Consider the following 23,343-nt stretch of genomic DNA (forward strand, 5'->3'; position numbering starts at 1 on the left):
TGCCCATTTCACATCTTCTGGCTAATATGTAAAGACCTGAGGTCAGGTTTGTTGCAGCTATTGTTTCTCTCCCACCTCTTATCAAAGGAGCTTAAGGCCCTTCTCCCCATTTTTATCATAACAACTTGGTGGGGAGATTAAGTGGAGAGACTGAGTTTGGCCCATTGTCAAACAATGAGTTTCTTGGACAAGTGGGGATTTAAACCCAGGTCTACTACTCCAAATCTCTAATCATTGCACCACACTGCCTCTTAGTGAGTGAGATGTAGCAAACTGAGGACAGGTCCAGAAATTGTAGTCCCACTTCCTACATCACAGATTTAGTTTATACATTTCTAAACATTGATTTTACTGAAACAACTAATTGTTCCTACTGTACAAAAAGAGTCTTTTTTTCCAATTCTTTAAACTAGTCTAAGATAAACATAGGGATGGAGGAGGAAGTATATCTAGACTGGAAAACATCATTTGATGGGGAAGTAGTTGCACCTTCATGATAGTACACATTCTGACCTGTACTCTTTCTTTTACCAGATAGTGAAACCTGCCTAACAAAGTAATTTCAAGTATTTATTTTGCAGAAGTATTTGCCTGTGTCCTATTGGTAGTCCCAGCTAGAAATGCCCTATTAAATCAATGAGATTTGGATAAGTGATGAGTTCATCAGTTCAATGGGATTCAATCTACTCTTGCTGGAGCTTCTATAGGATTCAAACCATCAAGATTTTAAATTGTTCAAAGAGAGACAGACCCAAAAAAGGTATTCTAAGAAGAAAATATGTTTTCTACATGTTCAAAAATATATTCTCATTTTTAAAAGATGCAAATCAATATTTATATGTAAAAGAGACCATCTGTTTCCATTCCCTGCTTTCCCCTGTCACAGTTCACATGCTTTCTTTATGGCTTCCAGAGTTAGATTTCTAAAGGTAAAAATGGCCTATTTCTACAACCCATTTGGGAAGACATCTAGTTTCTCTTCTCATCTGTGTCCTTGAAAGGGTGATGGAGCTGGATTCTTATAAATTATATCACTATTCCCTTGATCATAAATCTAAAAGAGTGTGTGGCACATCACATGGGTCCTGTAGATGCCCATTATAGATTCATAGGCCACTGTAGGCATAATGCAAAGTGCAATTAGTAGTCAGGGGAAATCTGCATTTGTATATTTGTCTCTGGCTGTCATATGATCAACGAAGAATGACCTCTCAGCAATGATATCCATGCACCAAATCTGAATGACAGGAAAGCACAGAAAGGCACTCATGGTAAAGACAGGCTGGTAAAGACAGACTGAAGTGAAGTCTATACAGTATTATGTGCTATAAGGAAAACCCCACTGCTGCTTCTGTGAATGTGTTGTTCTAAGAACATTGCAACAGCTCTGGTTGGGAGCTGTCATTGCTATATCCCTCAGCCTGCTGGCTAGTCCAGCCTAAAAGAAGGGCATAATGGAAATGAACACTTCCCTGGAACTACTAGTATCTGCAGGCCAGAGTGTTGTAATAATTTGAGTGGTGGACTATGTCTCTGGAGGTTTGATTCCTCTTTCAGTCATGGAAATCCACCTTGGGAGAGTCACACAATCTTTTAAAAAAACATGATAGGGCCACCTTGTTGTTGTTGTTAACTGCCCTCAACTGGCACTATGGATGAGACATCTCCAACCCCTGCTATCCTCCACTGCTGCTTAATTCTTGTAGATTCATGCATATGTCCGAAATGACTTGAAGGCACACAACAACAAACTAGCATCCAATTATATTATCATTAAGATCTATAACTCTGGCATTTGTTTATGGTTATTTTATAGATCTTCCACATACATAGAACTGCTTCCCACACACAACCAAGTAAATAAAAATAAATATAACAATGATTATGTTTAATATTGTGGAATCTGGTGCAGTTTGGTCCTAGTATCCATGTCTTAAAGCAGTGGTTCCCAACCTTTCTAATGCCGCAACCCTTTCATACAGTTTCTCCTGTTGTGGTGACCCCCGCCATAAAATTATTTTGGTCCCTACTTCATAACTTTAATTTTGCTACTGTTATGAATTGTATTTTCATTGAACATAAGTAAAGCATACTGAAGAAACCTGTCCAGAAAGCCCAAGGATAGGTATGCCTTGAGCCTTGGACAAGGAGCTACACTCTCTCAGCCTCAGAGGATGGCAATGGCAAAGCTCCTCTGGAGAAACCTGACCAGAAAGCCCCATCATAGAAGGGCAGAGGGGTAGTGGTTCGAAGTGAAACTGAAACTCTTTGGCTGTGCTGTCTCTCTTCCTTTTTGCAGAGCTCTATGTTCCTGAGAGAGGCAGGAAAGGGGACTCTATGGGCAGTTGCTAAGGAACTGAAGAGGGGCCTGGAGGTGGCTGCTGCTCTAATGGGCCTAGCTTGGGAGCCCTTTGTTTGGGAAGTGGTGCTCTGAGGGGGGTCCCTGGCGACCCCTGGGAAATTGTAATTTGACCCCCAAAGGGGACCCGACCCCCAGGTTGGGAACCACTGTCTTGAAGAAAGAAACCCTGAATAATTAAAACTTTTAAGTTATCATTCAAAAGGAACAATTTTAGATTAGGAATACAGTATAATAAGAATGTTTTCATAATATCCATGATAAATTCATTACACATCACTGAAATAGGTAAACAGAATCACTATATTTGGCAGGGCTTCTGTCTACAGAAGGAAGAGATGCTAAGATTTGTCAGGCATACAACTTAGGCTCTTATCACACGGAGGGACTTACATGGGTAAAACATTGCTGAACTGTTGCAGAAGCACAAAGGTAAGGTCATCCATCGCACTTCTAAGATGTAATTGAGGCTTCCCGCTTTCCTTCCATCCACGAAGCATTCACGGAGAAGGCATTTTTTGAATAACGGAAGATCAAAAAATGTCTTCTCCTGGCTTCTCCGTGAATGCTTCATCGATGGAAAGAAAGTGGGAAGCCTCAGTTACATTTTAGAAGCATGACGGATGATCCCACTTTCGCACTTCTGCAACAGTTCAGCAACATTTCACCCACATAAGTGCCTCTGTGTGATAAGGACCTTTGTAGGCAATAATCATTCATTCACATGTCAATATTTTTTCTATGATTATTTTAATTCTACTCACATTATTATTTCCACCTGTGATATAATATTACTAAATATCTAAGATTACAAAGAGAGAGAAACACCTACGGTCCATTCTAGTGCCATTCTTGACTCCTTCACTGGTCCGTTTGTGATGGCAATATTGAGGTTTTGAACAGGAGCCAAATGCTGAAGGCCAGACCTGGAGATTGCTTTCCTGAAAAAGATTATTAAAAAGAAATCTAAAATGTTTGTAGACTCATCTTATTTTCCCTTATTAATCTGTATGCAGAAAATTCTTCAGGAAAAGCACAATTTAACCGATCATCATTTCACAAACAGCAGGACCTTTTCAATGAAATTAATTGCATATGCAATGTTTTAATTAAGGCTGCACTGCTGCACTAGAGAGTGATCCAGATTGTACATAGTGGACCTTATTTCTCAGTAAACATGTCTTGCTTTCCAAGATATTTTCTATAGAGTTTTGCTATGTCCATGTTATAGCAATAGCAAGTACAGTTCTATTCTGCTTATCAGGGCACTTAAGCACTCCCTAAGTGGTTTACAATATGTACGCCAATTGCCCCCCAAAGCTGGGTACTCATTTTAACAACCCAGGAAAGATACAAGGCTGAGTCAACCCTGAGCCCTGGCTGGTACTGAACTCAAAACCTTGTGCTTTATGAATGAGTGGCTGCAGTACGGCCATTTAACCACTGTGCCACCAGGGCTCTATGTTTTTCCAAGTGAAGGATTCAGGACTATGCTGGACTGTGCATCATGCCCTCTGGATCATTTGCTGCTAAAGAACCCAGCACTTATAACAAAACACATGTATTTTGTGTGTGTTGTGAAGTGCTCTCAGAAAATGGCAGCCAGGAAATGTGTCCATTCACAACATGATTGGCATGAAGGCATACCATTGTTGAGACATCAAAAGGCAAACAACTGTGATTAAAAGAAAAGTAACTCATCCAAAAAAAAATCTAATACAAGCCCAGCCTTATCTCCAAAATACAAAAACAAACTTTTGAACCTGCATTTTTTCTGCTCCAGTACCCAATTCATGAGAGCCAGTGGGGAGTAGTGGTTTGAATGTTGAATGTTGGACTAGCACTGTGGACTTGAACGGTTGGACTAGACCAGGCTGCAAGTTCCTGCTTAGCCCTGGAGATCCACTGGATGACCTTGGGCAAGTCACATTCTCTAAAAGAGTTTATTACATTGTTTTTTAAAAAGTGACTTATCCCCTCCCAGGATAGAGTTGCTTGTGGGATGCAGCCGGGTGTTATTGCATGGATTCTGCCAGGCAACTGCATCCCGCCTAAATTCCGACTCCCAGCTGTGCTCAGCCAGCCAATTTGAAAACTCGGGAGCTTCCCAGTTTTGAAAAGCAGTGGACTAAGAGCATCTGGGAGCTGGGGTTTAGGAGGGATGCAATCGGGTGGCGGCATTGGTGGCATTTTCCATGTGCTAACACCTAGCTGCATCCTACAAGTGACTCTATCCCAGGAGGGGTAATCTGCTTTTTTAAACAATGCAATAAATTCCTAAGCCTAAGAGGATGGCAATGGAAACCTACTCAGAATAAAAATTTGCCAAGAAAATCCCATGACAAGATTGCCATGAGTCAGAGTCGACCTGAGGGTACATAACAACAAGCTCATTCCACAAAAGGCAAACGGATGATGTTCAAGGATAAGTAACTTTGACAAAAAACTGGGTAGGAGGCAGTGGTGGGGCTTTAGCCAAAAAAAGGCCAAATCAGAAATCACATATATGGCTCCACAAATCACAACAAAATGCTAAAGTCACAGAACAGAAACATACAGATAGGCAAAGTACACTCCACTGCACACAAACTAATAACATACAGCTAACACAAATCACCCCTACTTCAACCACACCCACCTCAAGCAACTCCACATACCATCACTTACTGCCATCTTGCCCAGCCCCTGCAGATGATACCCCAAATTCCAAACAACAAATATAGTTGTGCTCTCTTCCCTCTCTCTTTCACACACACTCACAATGCATGTATGTTAATACACACATATATCATCATGTCTTGGCTTCAGAAGCACATATATACATATGTGTGTGTGTGTAGACACACACAAAAACGCCTCTCCCATGCTTAGGCTAAACTAGAAAATTAATTGATGCTGAATATAAGACATGCTGCTTCATGTTCAACAGGGATAAATGTGACTTCCTGGAAATGCCACAAATGCTGTACTGGAAGCCTCACCCAAAGGTACTTTCAACAGAGTTAGGAAAGAGTGCCAAGGCAGTAATTTCATCCTCTGATGCCTCTCATGGAAGCTCAGAACATTGACATTATAAAACCCTGTGCCTATCTTTACATTGCATGGGTATGCAGTTCTTTCAACTACAGTGTACATGTGCTGTGCTTTACAGAGGATAGTCCTTGTTCTGAAGAATTCGATAGTCCAAGTCTAGTTTACAAATTAACAATCATAAAATGGGAGCACAGAAACCTTCAACAGTTTGTACCTGGACACTGGGCCAAGCAGAAACTGAGGACCCTCTGTTACAGTCTTTCCATTGTTGCTGGATTATATTTATATTTTATTTGTTTTCCAGTCTCCCATAATTATTTCCAAATCGTGTGCAATATATATGCAAAGATATTTGGCTTTTCTTTCTTTCTTTCTTTTTAGTGATGTTTAAGTGGCCACCATACTTACGCCTATTTCTTCTTCTTTTTCTATCAATGCATGTAAATGGCAGAGCTGAAAGCATTTTCCCATGCTGGTTTAATGTGTTCCTAATGAAGATCATGTAAACATCCTATTCCCTACTATTTAAATGTTTCTGTAAATCTAATTACAGTAAACAGATATTTCAGTAAAAGCAGTGTTGCCTTGCTTGATGTAACAATGAATGCTGTCGAGTGATCATTCTGCCTGTAAGTAACTCAAAATCAGTTTAATGCTGTTGTTGTTGTTGTTGTTTTAAAAAAAAACTATCTAAGAACATACTCACCAAAAGAGGGCAGTCAGAGTCAATTCATAAAGTATGAAATGTGCACCTACATGTCAATGTGAACGGGTTTACAGAGTGAAACAGCAGCTGTGAGCATGGATTTCCTAAATTCCCATTCTTGAAAGAGTCTGTGGCTTTATACATCAAGTAGTGACCAGCATGTGCTATAGCATAAAATGCAAAAGACCATAAGCTATCACACACACACACACACACTAGACACCATAGTATCTGAAGAGTATAATAATTGACATACTATATGTCTGTCTGTGTGTGCACATGTTCCTTCAAGGCGCTAGTTGACTTATAACAACCCCATGAATTTCATAGGGGTATTTTTCTAAGGAAAGAATACTCAGAGGTGGTTTTGCAAGTTACTTCCTTTGAAATATAGCCTATGGCACCTGGTATTTGTTGGCAGTCTCCCATCCAAGTACTAACCAAGTTGTTTGCACAGATGAAAACAGGGACACCCATGGGAAATTGTAAATCATATGGTTGAGTGGCATGAGGATGAGATCAAAAGGCTAGCATCAAACACAAAGGTTATTAATGAGGGAGAATATATATAAAACTGTAGTATTTTAAGAAAGGGAAACCTCTGAATTTATACATTTCATTTAGGAAAAAAGGAAGAATAAATATAATATTTTGTATGTGCATGAGGAGCATGATTATTAATACTATTGTTACTGTGTGCCATCAAATCATTTCTGACTTATTTGCAACCTTAAGGCAAATAATGTGGTTTTCATGATAAGATTTGTTCAGAGGGGATTTGCCATTGTCTTCCTCTGAGGTTGAGAGGGTGTGACTTTTCCTAGGTTACCCAGTAAGTTTCCATGACTGAATGAGATTCAAACCCTGGTCTCCAGGGTCGAAGTCCAATGCTCAAACCACTATGCCACACTGGCTCTCATCATTGGAACTTTTTTGTCTATGAAGGTTATATAATAATAATAATAAGAGACAGGTTAATAAGCCACGGCACCATGCTAGCTCTTTATTAATATTAATACTATGCACTATTATAAAATCAAACAGATCCTGCTGAGAATGATAGCTTTCTCTTAGACTCATGATCACTGCATGAGCTCTATGATTACAGAACACACATCATGTATCAGATTTATATAGATGCCATAAAGCTCGCGTGGTCATGTTCATATAATCACAACTTCCTACTGCACAAGATTGTTAAGATAAAAATGGATGGGGGGATCATGTCCAATGACTTAAAGTCTAGAAAGTAAGTTGAATAGAATTGGTTAAAAAAAATATGGGGGGGCATGTTTATCATAAAGAAAACTTATAATTTGTTTATTTTTTTATTGTTTGTTGGTCATGTTCTCTATGTTTTTTGTATTATAAATGTTTTTTATGTGTTGTTCTATCATATAATAAAACAAATTAAAAAAAAAAGAATTTGATGCATTCCAATGGCCACTTAGGATGTAACATTGGTCACAATCTAGTAAGTTCCACAGAATTCACTGAGATTCACTTCTGAGTAGGTTTTTAATAGATTGGTCTAGAGAGGAAGCTCTTACATCCTATATCCTCCTTTCCTTCTTTTTCTTTCTCCACTCTCTTACACACGCACATACAGTCACACACATGATACTCTCAACCAGTACAGTTGTCCCTTCTAATCCACAAAACCTTTATCCACGGATTCAACCATCCATGGCTTGAAAAATTGTAAGAAATATAAATTACAAAAAACAAACCTTGATTTTGCCATTTTATATAAGGGACACTATTTTACTACATCACTGTACATAAAATGACTTTTGAGCATCCACAGATTTTGGTACTCATGAGGAGTCCTGGAAGCAAACCCCAGCTGATTCCAAGGACCCACGATACTTGATTATAGTTGCCACCATGTGCTTAGGAGCCCTGGTGGCACAGTGGTTAAACGTGGGTACTATAGTCAAAACATTGTGACTCTGATCCTGCAAGGTTCCAGACTGACTCAGCCTCCCATCCTTTCTAGGTTGGGGAAAGCTGAGTACCCAGCTTGTTGGAGGCAAGTGGCTTACACTTTGTAAACTGCTTAGAGAGTGCTTAGCACTATAAAGTGATATAGATATGTAACTGCTATTGCTAAGTGCTATTATTAGGGATGATGCCATCTGTAATCAAACACAATTGGAGGTTGCCTGCATGGGTAGTGCTGCTTGAAGTTTTCTGAGGCAACACACTTTTGGAAAGCAAACTTTAGCAATATTTCTGTTCCTGCTCCTGCCACCAACACAACAAGCATGACAAGATGAACCTCATCCAGCTGCAAGTCATACACGTTCCTATTCAAACAGCAACCTAAAATGTAGCATCTTAAATCTGTTTCCCACGTGCTTTTCTTCATAGCAGCATTCCAAAGATGCAGTAGCTACTGACAAACTGCAAACCCATCTGCATTTAAACTGCAAAAGTTGTGGCAGTAACTTACGAGGGGAGCAAGGGGAGAATTTTGCTGTTCCCAGTAGGCTGAGCCAAAAGTAAACTGCTGCAGCCTCTCCCAGTTTGTGTGTCCTTCTTATTAATAACTTTTGATCGCATTCTGATGTTGCTTGGCTATAAGTGTCCCACATTTCATCTCTGAATGTTAGAGAGTATTGTACTGCAGATTATAGTTTTCCTTTCAACCTGCCAGGGTCCCTGTGGTGATGCATAATCAATAAATATATTTCAAAGTATTACATAAATAATGAAAATGCAAGTAAAAACACCCAAAATACTTCTTTAAAAATAGTTCTAAAAACATGCAAATAGTTTTAAAATAGCCAGACACTCTAATTTTAATTATTAAAGGCAAGGGCCTGAGCTCATAGGTGGCTTGAAGTGGTCTCTGGCCACTCCAACCATGAGTGCAGCCTGAGCTCTACAGAGTCATGACAACCAGAGGCCACAGTCCCAAGGACAGCCATTGCCACAGTCCAAAACTGACTGCCAGCAAGGAACCCTTATGTTTCAGGCCTAGATGGAATCACATAGTCTTCAGTGCCTGCTTGAAGGGAGGGAGTCAGACTGACCTCTCTCAACCTTCCACAGTCAAGTTGTAGCTACAGAGAAAACTCTGTTACATCTTTTCAAGATGGTATGGAGAGATATCTCCTGCAGGCTGGCACCACCTCCTGACCATGGCTATTGTGAGATTCTCGAAGACCAGGAAATTTAACATCCCTTTGCAAAGAAAAAAAAATACTTCCTTTGCAATCTTCTCCATACCATCTGAACTAAGAACAAAGATAGCAAAATTCAGGCCTAAGACTAACATCTTCAATTTTTTTCCTCCTCCTGTCTGGTTTTTAACACCTTGCCCAATGAAGAAGTCAGTGGAACTTCAAAAGCTTGCAACATGCATATTGTGTATTTTGGTTCTCCCAAGAAAGGTATCACTGATGGATTTTTGATGTTCTTGGATTTGCTATACTCTTATTCACTCTTTTTCTAAAGAGCACCTGACATTATTACTAGGTCAAACTCCCCAGCCAAGTAGCCTTGAACAATAACTCCCAAATTGCCATTACCAGCTTATAACGTCAGCATGCTTGATGAATGGCTGCAGATGGTCCCTGGATACAATTTCAAATTGGGATTAAAAATTGGTAAACTTCCTGTAATAAAACTTCAATGTTGGCCCAGATCCTTCAGCGATAAAGTGACCATGATCCTTCCAAGAGATTGTTTGGCTATATTTCTCACAATGCATCTTTCTTAGATCTGCAACAAATGCTTAGTTACCTTGTAGACTTTTATAATAAATTAATTTGAACTGCAAGATCCCTAGCTAAAATAAAGTGGCTGGCATATTAACTACTACAAGGAGAAAGATCCTTCAGAGGAAGAAGCATGAGCCAAAGGTATATACATCTTGCGTATCAGAGTTAATATTGCATATAATTATTGTTATATATAAGGAGTTCTTTCCAGTGACTTCTCAGACTGCTACTTAGTTACAAAAGCAGTTTAGGAGGTTGTCATAAGAACTGCTAATTAGGAAACACACTGACAAAAATAGCACACATGAAACAGAGTCACATCTCCCATCAGCAACTCTCATGTCAAAATCCTACCAGGAATGAAAGGAAGCAGGGAGAGAGAGAGAGAGAGAGAGAGAATGAGTGAATGTGAGAACACAGTGATTTTAAATTATCTGGTTCCAGGTATGTGCCTCTTCAAACACAGAACTCACTTGCTGCCTAAGAATGGAAAGTTATTCTGGGTGGGCAAAATCATGATCCTTGCAATGATGATACAGGTTGAGCCTCCCTTATCTGAAATGCTTAGGACCAGAAGTGATTGGGATTAGAATATTTGCAAAAACATAATGAGATATGTAGGATCTGGGACTCAAGTCTAAACAAGAAATTAATTTATGTTTCATATACACCATATATGCATAGCCTGAATGTAATTTTATACAATATTTTTAATAATGTTGTACATGAAACAATGATTGTGGACACTGAACCATCAGAGAGCAAAAGTGCCACTATCTCAGTCACCCATGTGGACAATTGTGGATTTTGGAGTATTTCAGATTTCAGAATTCCAGATAAGAGAGACTCAATCTGTATCAGAAGTGTTTCACCCCAAATGGGGGAACTGTGACATAGCTAGACTGGCTTGTTTCTAGGGTTCTGTGGAGTTTTGCTTGAGGATGCTTGAAAGCTTTTTATTACGGAGAGTGGAATCCTGCTGGAGCACTATACTATCGTCAAAATATTTGTGGAAGAGGTTGCACTTTCTCAGAGGTTGTTTAAGCACAATATCAAGTGTGGGCAAACATTTCACAAGTACATCCAAAGTGTCTCTCACAGACTTGGTGGGTGACTAGCTAATCACCTGTTGTAAAATGAGTGAGCTCAAGATGGGTGGGATCCAGAGTAGCTACACAAGTGCATATTTACACTGCACTAAAAATGATCAGGATTTGGACAAAGTGCAAGTGTCACAGAAATCTTAGAACAGCAAGGAAGGCATGTTATTGGGAATAATGACATGCTTAAAGTCCTCTCCAACTTGATCTGTTTTCAGGTTATGAAATGGAAGATGGGATATTAGTGTTGGGAGAAGATGACTTTCAATGGTTTCTAATCATAATAGTCATAATGTGCAGCATATATGTGTTACATATTAATATTTTGACAGCAAGACAGGGCAAAAAACACACAGCTCACGGCTTCATGCCATTCCCAAATTCATTTTGGGGGGCCCAGATCTTCTTACCCCAATATCCTCTTGAGTCCCCCAAAAACTACTGCTGAAAAAGAGAATGGCTTCTCCTGGATGCTTTCATGCGTTAATTTAATATACTGCCTAACTTCCAGTTTAGGACCTTAGGTAGTTTACAACATGGATTGAAACAAAATACAGCTAAAACCTGCCATAATATATCATTGTATAATCTCTGTGAGATAATCTTTGAGGGGTGATGGGAAAAGGTTTTGTGAAGGCTACCACTGAGATCTTTTCCAGTCATTAACCTGGTAAACTACAATAGCCCAACCTTGTCCCCTCTACTTGTAGTGAATTGCAGTTCCCATAATGTCCAGCTGACATGGCCATGATGATGAGGATCAGAGGATCTGTAGTCCAAGACTTCTGGAGGGCATTGGGCTATGCCATTGTATGGTGACCTCACTAGGCAATCCATACACTGGGAATGGAGAAAAGAGGATCTGACACGAAACCCAGTTCATGCAACTGGACACCTGTCTTCACACACCAAATAGACTAGCCACCCCCGGCCTCTGGGCAGGGAGTCCAGATGACACAGAGCCCAATTCCTAAGTCTGACGCAAATAGTCTGGACAATGTCCAAACTGTTTAGCGCCTAACCTGGGTATACCCTTCTTACAATGGATTTTAAAAACTTCCTGTTTGTTTCGGATCTTCCAGGAAGATCCAGAGCTCTCTGTTCTGACACTGGGTGGCTGCTCACACATATGTCTCACTATGCTGCCTGGTGTGGCTGCCACCACCGTGGGTTGCTTCACTCTGAAATGAGAACAAAATGCCAGCCATGCGATCAAAGCTGGGAGCCTCATTCTGACCTCAGAAGTGAGCAACTCACCACCACCACATCTGGTGGCACAGCGGAACATACATGTGAACAGCCACCCAGCATTAGAATGGAGGGCTGAGAACTGGGGGAGATTGGGGCAGAGGCAGAACCAGGATATTCAAGGCTGCCCCCAGAGTATCCTGGATAATGCAGACAGCACCTGAGGAACCAACAAGAAAAAAAACTTGCCAGTCTTTGAGATAAAAGCTGAAAGCTCAGGATATAGCCACCTTATTTTCCTTTATTTTATGGTAAAAATTACCCGAGGCATAACTTACTGCATGAAGAATACACTGTTGATTTGAGAAGAAGAGAGATGTGGTTTTAAATAAAGCCCTAAGCATTGTCTTACTCAATCCATTTCTAACACTCAGGCATTCTATGTCCCTCAAAGGAACCATTGAGTACTGAGCTGTGTCTGAATCTCCAAGAAACATAAAAAAGCAATTAGCCAGCAGCATTAATCTCATTAAAATATTCCCTGAGGATTAATATTATCTATTTGAAAAGGAGAAAGAAGGTTCACTGCTCTAATATCACCCACATTTAACGAACTACAATCTCTGTTACTCATCATTTGCACTTCAGTTTATTATCCAAGTCAGGTATATTTGCATGCTTTTATTGCCCCAGTATGTTTCCTTTATCAGGATAGCTTCTAGGCTTATTGTTCAGCAAACAGGAAAAATTGTTGTCCATTAAGACCATTCAAATCCTAAATCAGGGGTAGAGTATGCACAACTGTCCATATCATATTAGTCTCCAACTCCAACCATTCCTCATCATTGGCTATGCTAACTGGGACTGAAAGAAGATACGGTCCAAAATCTTGAAGGCCCCTGAATAAAAATTTTGAAATTCCAAAATTCTGCGATTCTGGGTCCATTTTTAAGTCAATGGAAGATCTAGGAATGAGAACTAAGAGCCTGTACAGGGCTGAACTAGGGCTGAGCATTCACACACTCTGAGCCCTGGTTCCATCACCTGGGCACCATCTTGGGGTGCCCCCGTACACATGGGACATGCCATGATGACAGCGAGTTATTTTTGGTCCCTCCAGAGGCTGTGGCATCTGGTTGCCACAGCCTTTTTCTGGGGCAAATACAGGTGGTGTTTAGTCACCCATCTGCACAGCCCCTAAGTCTCCTAATTTGTGACAAAAATGGTAGGCAATTTCATTGAGGTATACAGTTAGCCCTCCGTATTCATGGTTCCTTTATCCACAGATTCAAGTATCCACAGCATGAAAATATTCCAAAAAATATATAAATTCCAAAAAGCAAATCTTAATTTTGCCATTTTATATACACTGTTTGCTGGGTGGGATTTAATGTATTTAATGGGACTTGAGCATCCATGGATTTTGACATGCAGGAGTGGTCCTGGAACCAAACCCCAGTGAATACCAAGGGCCCACTGTAACAAATAAGGATACACCTTACTGTTAAATGATGGTAGAATAGGAGCTTTATTCTTCTGTCTCCATCTCCCCTTTTTCTTTTGTTACCATCACAGGCAGTGGGGTGCCAGCCAATAGTTGGCATGGCCATTTTTTGTGTGCCAACCACAGTTTCCCTCCCAGAACTATCTGGAGCATTCTAGCAGAGTGAGATAAGAAAGGTGCCAAATGGTAGCATCTGAAGTGAACTTCATCACTGAGGTAACAGAGTTGTCATAAAATTTAACATGGCTAAAGGTCTTTAAATAAAAAATGTGCTGCAGCTATTGCCATTCTAAGTACCATCCCCTGTAAGCCATTAAAACAATTTCATCTGTCAAGCCTTAGCCAAAATTCCATCCACCAAACAGTGTACTGAAATCAATTGGGGGTGAGAAACTATCATTCAGTCTTATATAAATGTTTAATAGCTAATAATAAGCAAGAGAAAACAGAGGCAGGGTATTTGTAATGCAAGCTATTGTTCAAATCAAGGCACATTATAAATTTATATTTCAAAGCCATTTTTATGCCTGACACTCCAGATCCATGAAGAATCTCATTCTTCTTATGGCTTAAACTGGACTCGTGATATGGAAAATAGATGACGTTGAAGGATGCTGAAAATCAACCTGCAGAAATTCTAAAAATAGTGTTATAATCTTTGGAGATACTCTTTTTAGAATCCCCGCAGGTTGATTTTAAAGTTTTAATTCCTGGAAGAAGGTCATAAAAATATTTCCAGGCAGAGACATTTTAGGCTATTTTCAATAATAGCATCATCTCTCTTCTCAATATCTTGAGACATTGTCTCTTTTCCACATCACATCTATGGGATATTACCAGCCTTTTTTGCTTTTTAAACTGGACTGGGACTAGGCAGCTCTTCAAATGGAAGGCTGTCTTCTGTCAGTTAGGACCAGGACTTGGAAAAGTTAATTATCAGGATCTTAATTTCCAGAATCTCCCAGCCAGCATGGCCAATGGATTTTGGAAACAGTAGTCCAAAAAAGTAACTTTTCCAAGCTGTGATAAGGGCACTTGAGTAATCTAGCTTCACAGCATCAATATGGTTATAGACTCAGTCCTGTACGAGAGTTGATCCACAGCCAGCTGACTGCTGAAGATAATGTCTGCCTGTAGTTTGGGGCTGAAATCATGAAAGTTCCCACTGACATTTCCATACACGCTGTTCACTCATTCTTCCTGACTAAGAACAAATATGCCTCAATCATGTGATCAAATTAAGAATAAGATCACCAATCTCTGAATGAACAGAACAATTGCATCTCTGTGTAAGCCCAGGAAGCAAAGACGCCAGGCCAGAACCAAGGGTATATAAGGAGTGGGAATGGGAGAAGGATGTTTTATTTGGCCCATGCAGACAGCGCCCAAGAGACTATGTGTGAAGTATTTGCATGCACAGCCTTGGTCAGATTGTTTTGAATGACATCAATTGTATATTTTTAAAAAGTAATGTACAATTGATGCCATTCAAAACATTCTGACCAAGGCTGTGCATGCAAAAGACTTCATACATATTCTCTTGGGCCCAAATATTATTCAAATACAGTAAAACATCCCCCTCACCTCCATTCCCATGGAGAGTAGTCCTGGCAACACACTGTCCGGATGACATCTGGCTAGTTCACTCTGAGATCATGGCATCTTTCATTCATGTAATTTAGAGTATTTATGGCATGGTGCTCTGAGGTCAGAATGAGGTGCCCAGCCATGTGACTGACACTGAGCGCCTCATTCTGACCTCAGAGTGAGTGATACACACTAGTGATGGTGGCACAATGCGGACAGCCACCCAGCGTTGCAATGGAGTTCTCAGGCAATGAGGGCATGTCAGGACAGATCCAGGGTCAGAATACTCTAGGCTACTCCTGGAGTATTCAGGTCTGTGCATGTCTAGCCTTGGGTTTAATTAATGCAGTTTGGCACCAGTTTAACTGCCACTGCTGAATGCTATGAAATTCTGGGATTTGTAGCTTTGTGAGCTACTTAGCCTTCTTTTTCAGAGAGCTCTGGTGCCACAACAAACTACATATCCCAGGAATCTGTGAGATGGATTCTGTTATGGAGCCATAAGAGTGAAAGCGATGTCAAGCTGCATTGATTTTACAGTGCAGCAGCAGTCCTATATACATAGCACATACACTGACCTATACACACATTTGTTGTTGCTGCTGTTATGCGCCTTCAAGTTATTCTCCATGTAAGGCAACACTAAGGTGAACCTATCATGGGATTTTCTTGCAAGATTTGTTCAGAGAGGGTTTGCTGTGGTTGAATGAATGCAGCTTGCCCAAGGTTGTCACCGGATTTTCGTGGCCAAGTAGGGATTTGAAGCCCAGTTTTCCAGAGCTGTAGTTCAGTTCTCGAACCAATACACCCACACTGGCTTTCATATTCATTCCGTGTGTGTGTGTGTGTGTGTGTGAAAATCAAAACTCCACTGGAAAGCAACACCAGACAAATGTAGAAAATACATCAGAGAAGCTGTCAAGGCTTTACTGGCTTGTTCATCTGGCAAAGATGCTAAAAGTACACGAGAAGAAAAGTGACAATATTAGAGTCACAGGCCTACATTTTATCTCAGAAGTTATTTCTGTTGCCAGTCAAGATGGTCAATTTACTCAGAGCAGCCACTCCCCTTCTTGGACATGTGGGGACCAAAATTATAGGGCAATAAAAAGAGGTAATAATAATAATAATAATAATAATAATAATAATAATAAATTTTTATTTATATTTCCCGCCTCTCCCAAGGATCGAAGTGGGATTACATCATTAAAACAACATAATACAATTCTAACAAGACAATCTATAAAATATGAATACTGAATAACCCATTCCTATTCGTTCCTTAAAATCCAATCATCAGAAAAAGTTTCAGTCATACTGTCATAGCCAAGTGGAGCATTGATCATGGTCTCTTATACAGAATCAGGTGGATAGGCCCACCAGAAGAGATCCGTCTTAAGTGCTTTCTTAAAGGCCTCTGAAGTGGTGATAAAACGGATCTCTTCCAGTAGATTATTCCACAATTTAGGGGCTGTGGCAGTAAATGCTCTATGGGAAGTTATGGTTCATCTAGTGTTACAATATTCCAACAAATTCTTCCCAGATGTTCTGTGAGGAAGATTATGTAGGGAGAGGCATTCCCGCAGGTAACTCAGGCCCAAGCCATGTAGGGTTTTAAAGGTAATAGCCAACACCTTATACTGCACCCAGAAGCTGATTGGCAGCCAGTGAAGAGATTTCAACACAGGTGTTATATGGCCAAACCTAGATGTACCGGTGACCAATCTGGCTGCTGCATTTTGAACCAACTGAAGCTTCCGAACTTGGTATAAGGGTAGCCCCAAGTAGAGCGAATTATAGAAATCTAAATGAGAGATTACCAGTGCATGTACCACTGTTTCAAGGCCCTTTTGGTCCAGGTAGGGATGCAGTTGGTGTATCAACCAAAGCTGGTACCAAGCACTCCTGGCCATCGCATGTACTTGAGATAACAATTGTAGAGATGGATCCAGGAGTACTCCCAAACTGCAAATTTCGTCCTTTAGGGAAGTGTGACCCCGTCCAGGACTGGTTGACAAATCTCCGTTCCCGGATTTGAGGTACCTATCGCAAGTACCTCCATTTTCTCTGGATTCAGCTTGAGTTTGTTTTCCTTCATCCAGCCCATTATCAAACTAAGGCAGGCATCCAGGGGAGAAATACCATCCTTAGACACTGTATCAGTCGGAGACACAGAGAAGTAGATTTGAGTGTCATCAGCATACTGATAACATTGTGCCCCATGTCTCCAGATAATCTCACCCAGTGGCTTCATGTAAATGTTAAATAACATGGAAGGCAGTCCAAGAGCACCAAGAGGGTCACACTTCCCCTGTCAATACCCAGACCGAGATCACTGACTAAGGTGACCATTAAAATTTCAACTCCATTAGTAACTTCCCATTGCAACAGAAAAGTATAGATGTATACATATACTTATATATATAGTCCATCCTTGCCATACGAGGGGGATCCGTTCTGGACCACTACCCCTACATAAGGCAAATTTTGTGTATGCAGGAGTCCCATTCATTTGAATGGCGGCACACTCCGGCAGCATGCTCACTTTGTCTCTCGCCTATCACCATCTGCATAAGCTTGAAGCCGCGTATGGTGAGAGAATGTATGGCGAGGGTGGACTGTACTCATACATAAACATATTATTCCAGGGCTGCTGCCACACAGCAGAATAAATGCAGTCTGACACTGCTTTTAGTGTAATGACTCCATTCTTTGGAATCCTTGTGAGTTTGCTGTGGCACCAGAGCACTCTGACAGAAAAGGCTAAATATTTCACAGATTTTAAAATTCTGTAGCATTCAGCCATGGCAGTTAAAGAGATGTCAAACTGCATTAATTCTGCAGTGCAGATACAGCTAAGGTCCTGGACTGGATTCTTTTAGCCCCAGTAATTTCTGCTTTTGCTTCTTGTCATTGTTTGAGGTTGATTGCTTTAGCCATGACAGAGAAAAGCAAATGGATTTTGTTATTCCACAAAGCACCTGATATTTTTCAGTGCAAAAGACAAAGACAAATATAACATGGTCCTTTCAATCACTTTTTTTAAAATGTGGAGGGGGGAAGTAACAGCATTAGCCAGACTTTTCTTTTCTCTTTTTTTTCACATGTGCTTTTCTTTGTACAAGATTAAAAAGAATGAGACATACAATCATCCAACATCTGGGGCAAAGAAAAAAGAACTTGGGGAGAAGGGAATGCAAATACGTTAATTAAAGATGCTTCCCTACCTACATTTCAGACATCAGCATTCTAATAATGCCCTTGCCTTTCTCATTTCAAATTCCTATCACTAGTAGCAATTCGAGACCATCAGGTCAAATCCTTCATGGATATCATTAATGTAAATGAATTGAAATTATGTTCCATTGTTTCTTTCAAAAATAAAAACTTTCCTGAGTATCACTTCCCCCTGATATTTGCATTTCTTCTAAAACTTTCCTTTTTGCTCATGGTTTCTGCATCTAAATATTTCTATCTCTTGTCTTCACCTTTGCTCAGCCCATCATCACCAATTTTCATCAGCATATCTCTGTACGTTTTCTTATGTCTATCATAGCTATAATGCCAGAGTGGTATCCGGCTTTAAATCCTTATTGGATGGGGACTTGGGACATCCAGATTCTACTCCCCACTGAAGTAGCCCTGAGCCAGTTGTTCACCCTGATCTTTCACACAGGGTTAAAATGAGAAAGGGGCAAAACAGAGATATACCCCAAAATAAAAATTCTCCCCTTCTATGAAATCTTCATTGCTAGGATTGGTTTTGAAGTGGATTTCAGTCCTATTTTGAGGTATGGGACATGATATTGTTTACACTGGATAAAAATAATGTGGTAAAGTAATAAATTTTATTTTATTTTATTCTGTGTGGGACCAAAACATTAATAACAGATAAGCGCCGCAGCGTCAAAATAGCACATGGGCGAAATAATCAATTGCAATGTAATATTGATTTATTAATGGATGTTTGCAGAAAGCAATCAGGATATTATTTGGTTTTTATGTTGCCATTGTCACATGATTCTGTGAAAATATCAATCGCTATAGCAATCGTTGCTGAATTGACCCTGGTGTGATAATCTATGTGTTAATATGGACAATACTAGATCAATTATGTGGATGTCTAAAACTTTCTTTGTTTGGTTGTTGGATTTTTATTCCATCCTTCAGGCCAAAACTCACTTCCAAAGCAGCTAAGAACAGTTAAAGTAAGTATAGAAACTAATTTTTAAAAATAAAAGAAAATGTTTCTCCCCAAGCAAGTTTCTCAGCTTGAACCGGATGGAGGTTATTGCTTTTTCTTCTTCTAATGTCTTCAGTAATGACAGTTGCTAAGAGGCATGAAGAGTTGTTAGCAGCTAGAGTTGGAACCGGGCACATTGGATATTCTGTTTGTTCATCTTGGGGACATAGACCAGTCAATGCTGACAGTCACATTTATGTATGTCAACATACACTGATGCACATCTGCAAAATATGATAGCACTTAACTTCCTCTTTAAGCCTGAAGTTCTCCCAGCAGTTATTCATTGATAACATGGTCCCTAAGCAATAAGAGTTTCACACTGCAATGTTAAGCTCAGTTTCTGCTTTCAAAAGAGGTCACTGGGAGCTTATGGCATTTTGTAACATTCATTTACAGTACAGAGAGATACCATTTAATACTCCTATAGAGAGTTAAATAATCTGCCCAGTATCAATTCTATAGACAAAGACACTTTTGTACTTGCTGATACTGTTAGCTCACACACATTTCAACACTCAACTCCCTCCTGTCTGCTTGGTTCCCTTCCAGACACATATGCACAGAGAGAAAAAGAAATAATGTACTAAAATATGTTGTCTTTAAACTTAAGTAGAAGATACACCCTCTACTTTCTTTTCAGAATCTCACTGGAATTTCTCCCTTCTGTTCGGAACATTCCAGACACTGGCGCAGTTTTCATGGGACTATTTATTTTATTTATGGAATTTATTTATAAAATTTATATCCCACCTTTCTCCCAAAGTGAGATTCAAGGTGGCTAGAACTAAAAGAGAGCCAGTGGACACTGTCTGCTTCCACCTGCCCTGCCTCCAATCCCTGCCCTATTCTCCCACATCATCTGCAGGGAAAAAGGAAAGAGACATCCATTTCATATTCCCACTATGCCTTCTTATGCTTGGAAACCTGGCCACTAGGGAGCCCTGATGGGATTAAGACAGAATACTGAAATGTATCAAGAAGATAGAGCAGGAAATCAACCAAATATTACTATTCAGTATTTTCCTGGCTATGTGTCAGCCTAAAACTGGGGATGGTCATGTGTGTGGCACAAAAATCCTGCCCCCAATGACCTCAAATACCCAGATTTTAAACATTTAAACACTGAACATGAATACTGTATCTTGTTAATTGGAATGTGGATACAAAGCTCCTATGAGCAGGAACCCTGATAAGGTTGAGTTTGCACTCGTGAAACATTGTTAAGTGTTCAGTCCAATGTTGCTATAGAGCCCTCTTCAGATCTCCCTTGAGAGACAGTTCCACAACTGAAGAGGTTTATCCAGCCTAGCCTTTCTGGATGGTTAGACACATAACAGGGCCTCTGTTTAAGATCACCAGTTCCAGGCAGGATTGCAAAGGAGGAGGTGTTCTTTCAAATATGCGGGTCCTAAGCCATTAAGAGCTTTAAAAGAACAAACTAACAATTATTTGAGTTGTTGTGCTGGAGAAGAGTGCCATGGATGGCCAAAAAAATAAGCAAATGGATCCAAGAACAGATCAAGCCTGAATGCTCCCTGGAAGCCAGGATGACTAAATTGAGGTTGTCATACTTTGGCCATATCATGAGAAGAGATTATTCACTAGAAAAGACAATAATGTTAGGAAAGGTGGAGTGCACCTTTCATACCAGATGGATGAACTCAATTAAGGAGACCTTCATGTTTAAGGAGACCACGAGCCTGCAGAATCTGAGCTGGGGGGCTTGAAGGTGTCACATTCACATGTTCACCATGAGTCAAGGCCAATTCAAAGACAGTTAACAATGAACAATAACAGTATCTTGCCATGAGCTGAGAAACAAATTGAGAACCAGTGCAGTTGTTTCAGGACATATGATCTTTGAAGCAAATGACAGACAACAGTCTAGTCACTGCACTGTGCATTAGACATAGCCTCCAAACAGTTTTCAAGGGCAGCCCCACACAGAACACCATTACTGAAAGGCCATTAAGGCATGTGTCACTAGAGCTGATTTCCTCTTCCCTAGAAAGAAGAGCAGCCTAAATATGCACAAAAGTAAAGGTCTCCTGGCTGTAGCATTCATCTGGCCTTCCAACAGCAATGTTGGATCAGCTTCATGATTCTTGCTTTTCCATGTTATGTTTCTTTATATTTCAAATCAGGCTTGACCCAGACAGTCCCAGTGCAGGACACCTTCAATTAGAAGACCATCCTCCAACAACCCTTCAGATATAGCACCGTCATTTGTAAAGAAGATATATGGATACTCAGTTTTCAAGAAGAGCACTTCATGCTAGCTGTGATGTAATCCAGTTCAAGAAAGGTGGGGGGGGAGCACCCCATTCCATCTAAGTAATTAATGTATGGCAAAGGAAACTAATGTTCCCTAGTCTTGATTGACATTCTAAGCCATCCTGATGACAGAAAAACAGTTAAGAGGAAAGGGGAAACATTTACAAACAAGTTGGCCCTCACATTTTCCACAAATGATAACTGGGACATATTGAGACCTCAGTTTGCACAGATATCACCCAGCTGTTCCCATCCACGTGCTACTGAAAACACTAAAGAAAATCAAGAGTGAACCACTAGATTTATTGGACTCTATGAGAACCAGCATGAGTAGTGGTTTGAATGTTGAACTGCGACTTTGGAGACCAGGGTTTGATTCTCAACTCAACCGTGAAACCCACTGGGTGACCTTTGGCAAGTGACATGCTCTCAGCCTCAAGTGAAGGCAATGGCAAACTACCGCTGAACAAATCTTGCCAACGAAAACCCTGTGATAGGTTCCAATAAATCAGGAACAACTTGAAAGCATACAACAACAATAGGCTGAATGTCTAAAAGGGTCATTATCTTGTCCTTTTCACCAGATAGCAAAATGTCTTGGCCTAGCTCTGCTTCTTAAGTATTCTAACCATCTTTTGCACTCCTCCAAAATATGCAAAGCAATATAGTTGTCAATCCACTACAGTGACCCTATCCTGGGATTTTCTGAGGCTGAAAGTGTGTGACTTGCCCAAGATCACCCAGTGGGTCTCCACAGCTGAGCGGGGAATTGAATCCTGGTCTCCAGAGACATAGTCCAATGCTCAAACCACTATCTATAGGTTAGGCCAGTGATGGTGAACCTTTTTAAGGTCACGTGCCGGGGGCGGGGCTTCTACCCCCAGGATGGGGGCTGGGTGCTGGGGCAGGGCTCCCATTCTCCAGCGAGCAGGGCTCCCGCCTACTTTTCAGAGGGAGGGAGCCTCTGGCTCCTCCCCCGGCATTTGCCGGCCCCCGAGGTTCCCTCCTGGGGCCGTCAGAGGCCGGCAAAAGGGGCGTGGAGGACGGCGCACTGTCCTCCGGCCTTTGCCGGCCTCTGAGGGTCCCTCCTGGGGCCGTCAGAGGCCGGCAAAAGGGGCGTGGAGGATGGCGCGCTGTCCTCCGGCCTTTGCTGGCCCCTGAGGGTCCTTCCTGGGGCCATCAGAGGCCAGCAAAAGGGGCGTGGAGGACGGCGCGCTGTCCTCTGGCCTTTGCCGGCCTCTGAAGGTCCCTCCTGGGGCCATCACAGGCCAGCAAAAGGGCCCTTGCCCTTCCTTCCCTCGCCGGGAAAGGGCTCATCAGAGCCCTTTCCCGCTGAGCGAAGGCAAGCCGGGAGGAGGAGGAGGCGGCTGGGCACACGTCCCAGCCGCCTCCTCCTCGGCCTTGGCTCGCAGGGAAAGGGCCCCACGGAGGCCTTTCCCGGCGAGCCAAGGCAAGCCGGGAGGAGGAGGAGGCGGATGGGCACGCGTCCCAGCCGCCTCCTCCTCGGCCTTCGCTCCGCGCGAAAAGGCTCCATGGAGCCCTTTTCTGTGGAGCGAAGGGAAAGCCGGGAGGGAAGAGGGCTGGGATGAGGAGGCAGACGCGCACGCGCCTCTGTCTC

The 23,343-nt window shown here is 41.3% G+C and overlaps 1 protein-coding gene across 6 annotated transcripts in view; it reads right to left on the reverse strand.

The window, feature by feature from the left end:
* LOC149311767 (diacylglycerol kinase iota-like) overlaps positions 1 to 23,343 on the reverse strand; it is a 303,704-nt gene that overhangs the window by 172,246 nt on the left and 108,115 nt on the right. For all 6 annotated transcript variants that reach the window (XM_089527871.1, XM_089527875.1, XM_089527872.1 and 3 more), the window contains exon 2: positions 3,192 to 3,300. In XM_089527871.1, coding sequence (XP_089383997.1) covers positions 3,192 to 3,300 — 109 coding nt within the window. The remainder of the gene's footprint in view (positions 1 to 3,191; positions 3,301 to 23,343) is intronic.

The sequence above is a fragment of the Sceloporus occidentalis genome, unplaced genomic scaffold, assembly GCF_023333645.1.
Source record: "Sceloporus occidentalis isolate IW3139 unplaced genomic scaffold, rSceOcc1.0.p SCAF_5, whole genome shotgun sequence".
Taxonomy (NCBI): Eukaryota; Metazoa; Chordata; class Lepidosauria; order Squamata; family Phrynosomatidae; genus Sceloporus; species Sceloporus occidentalis.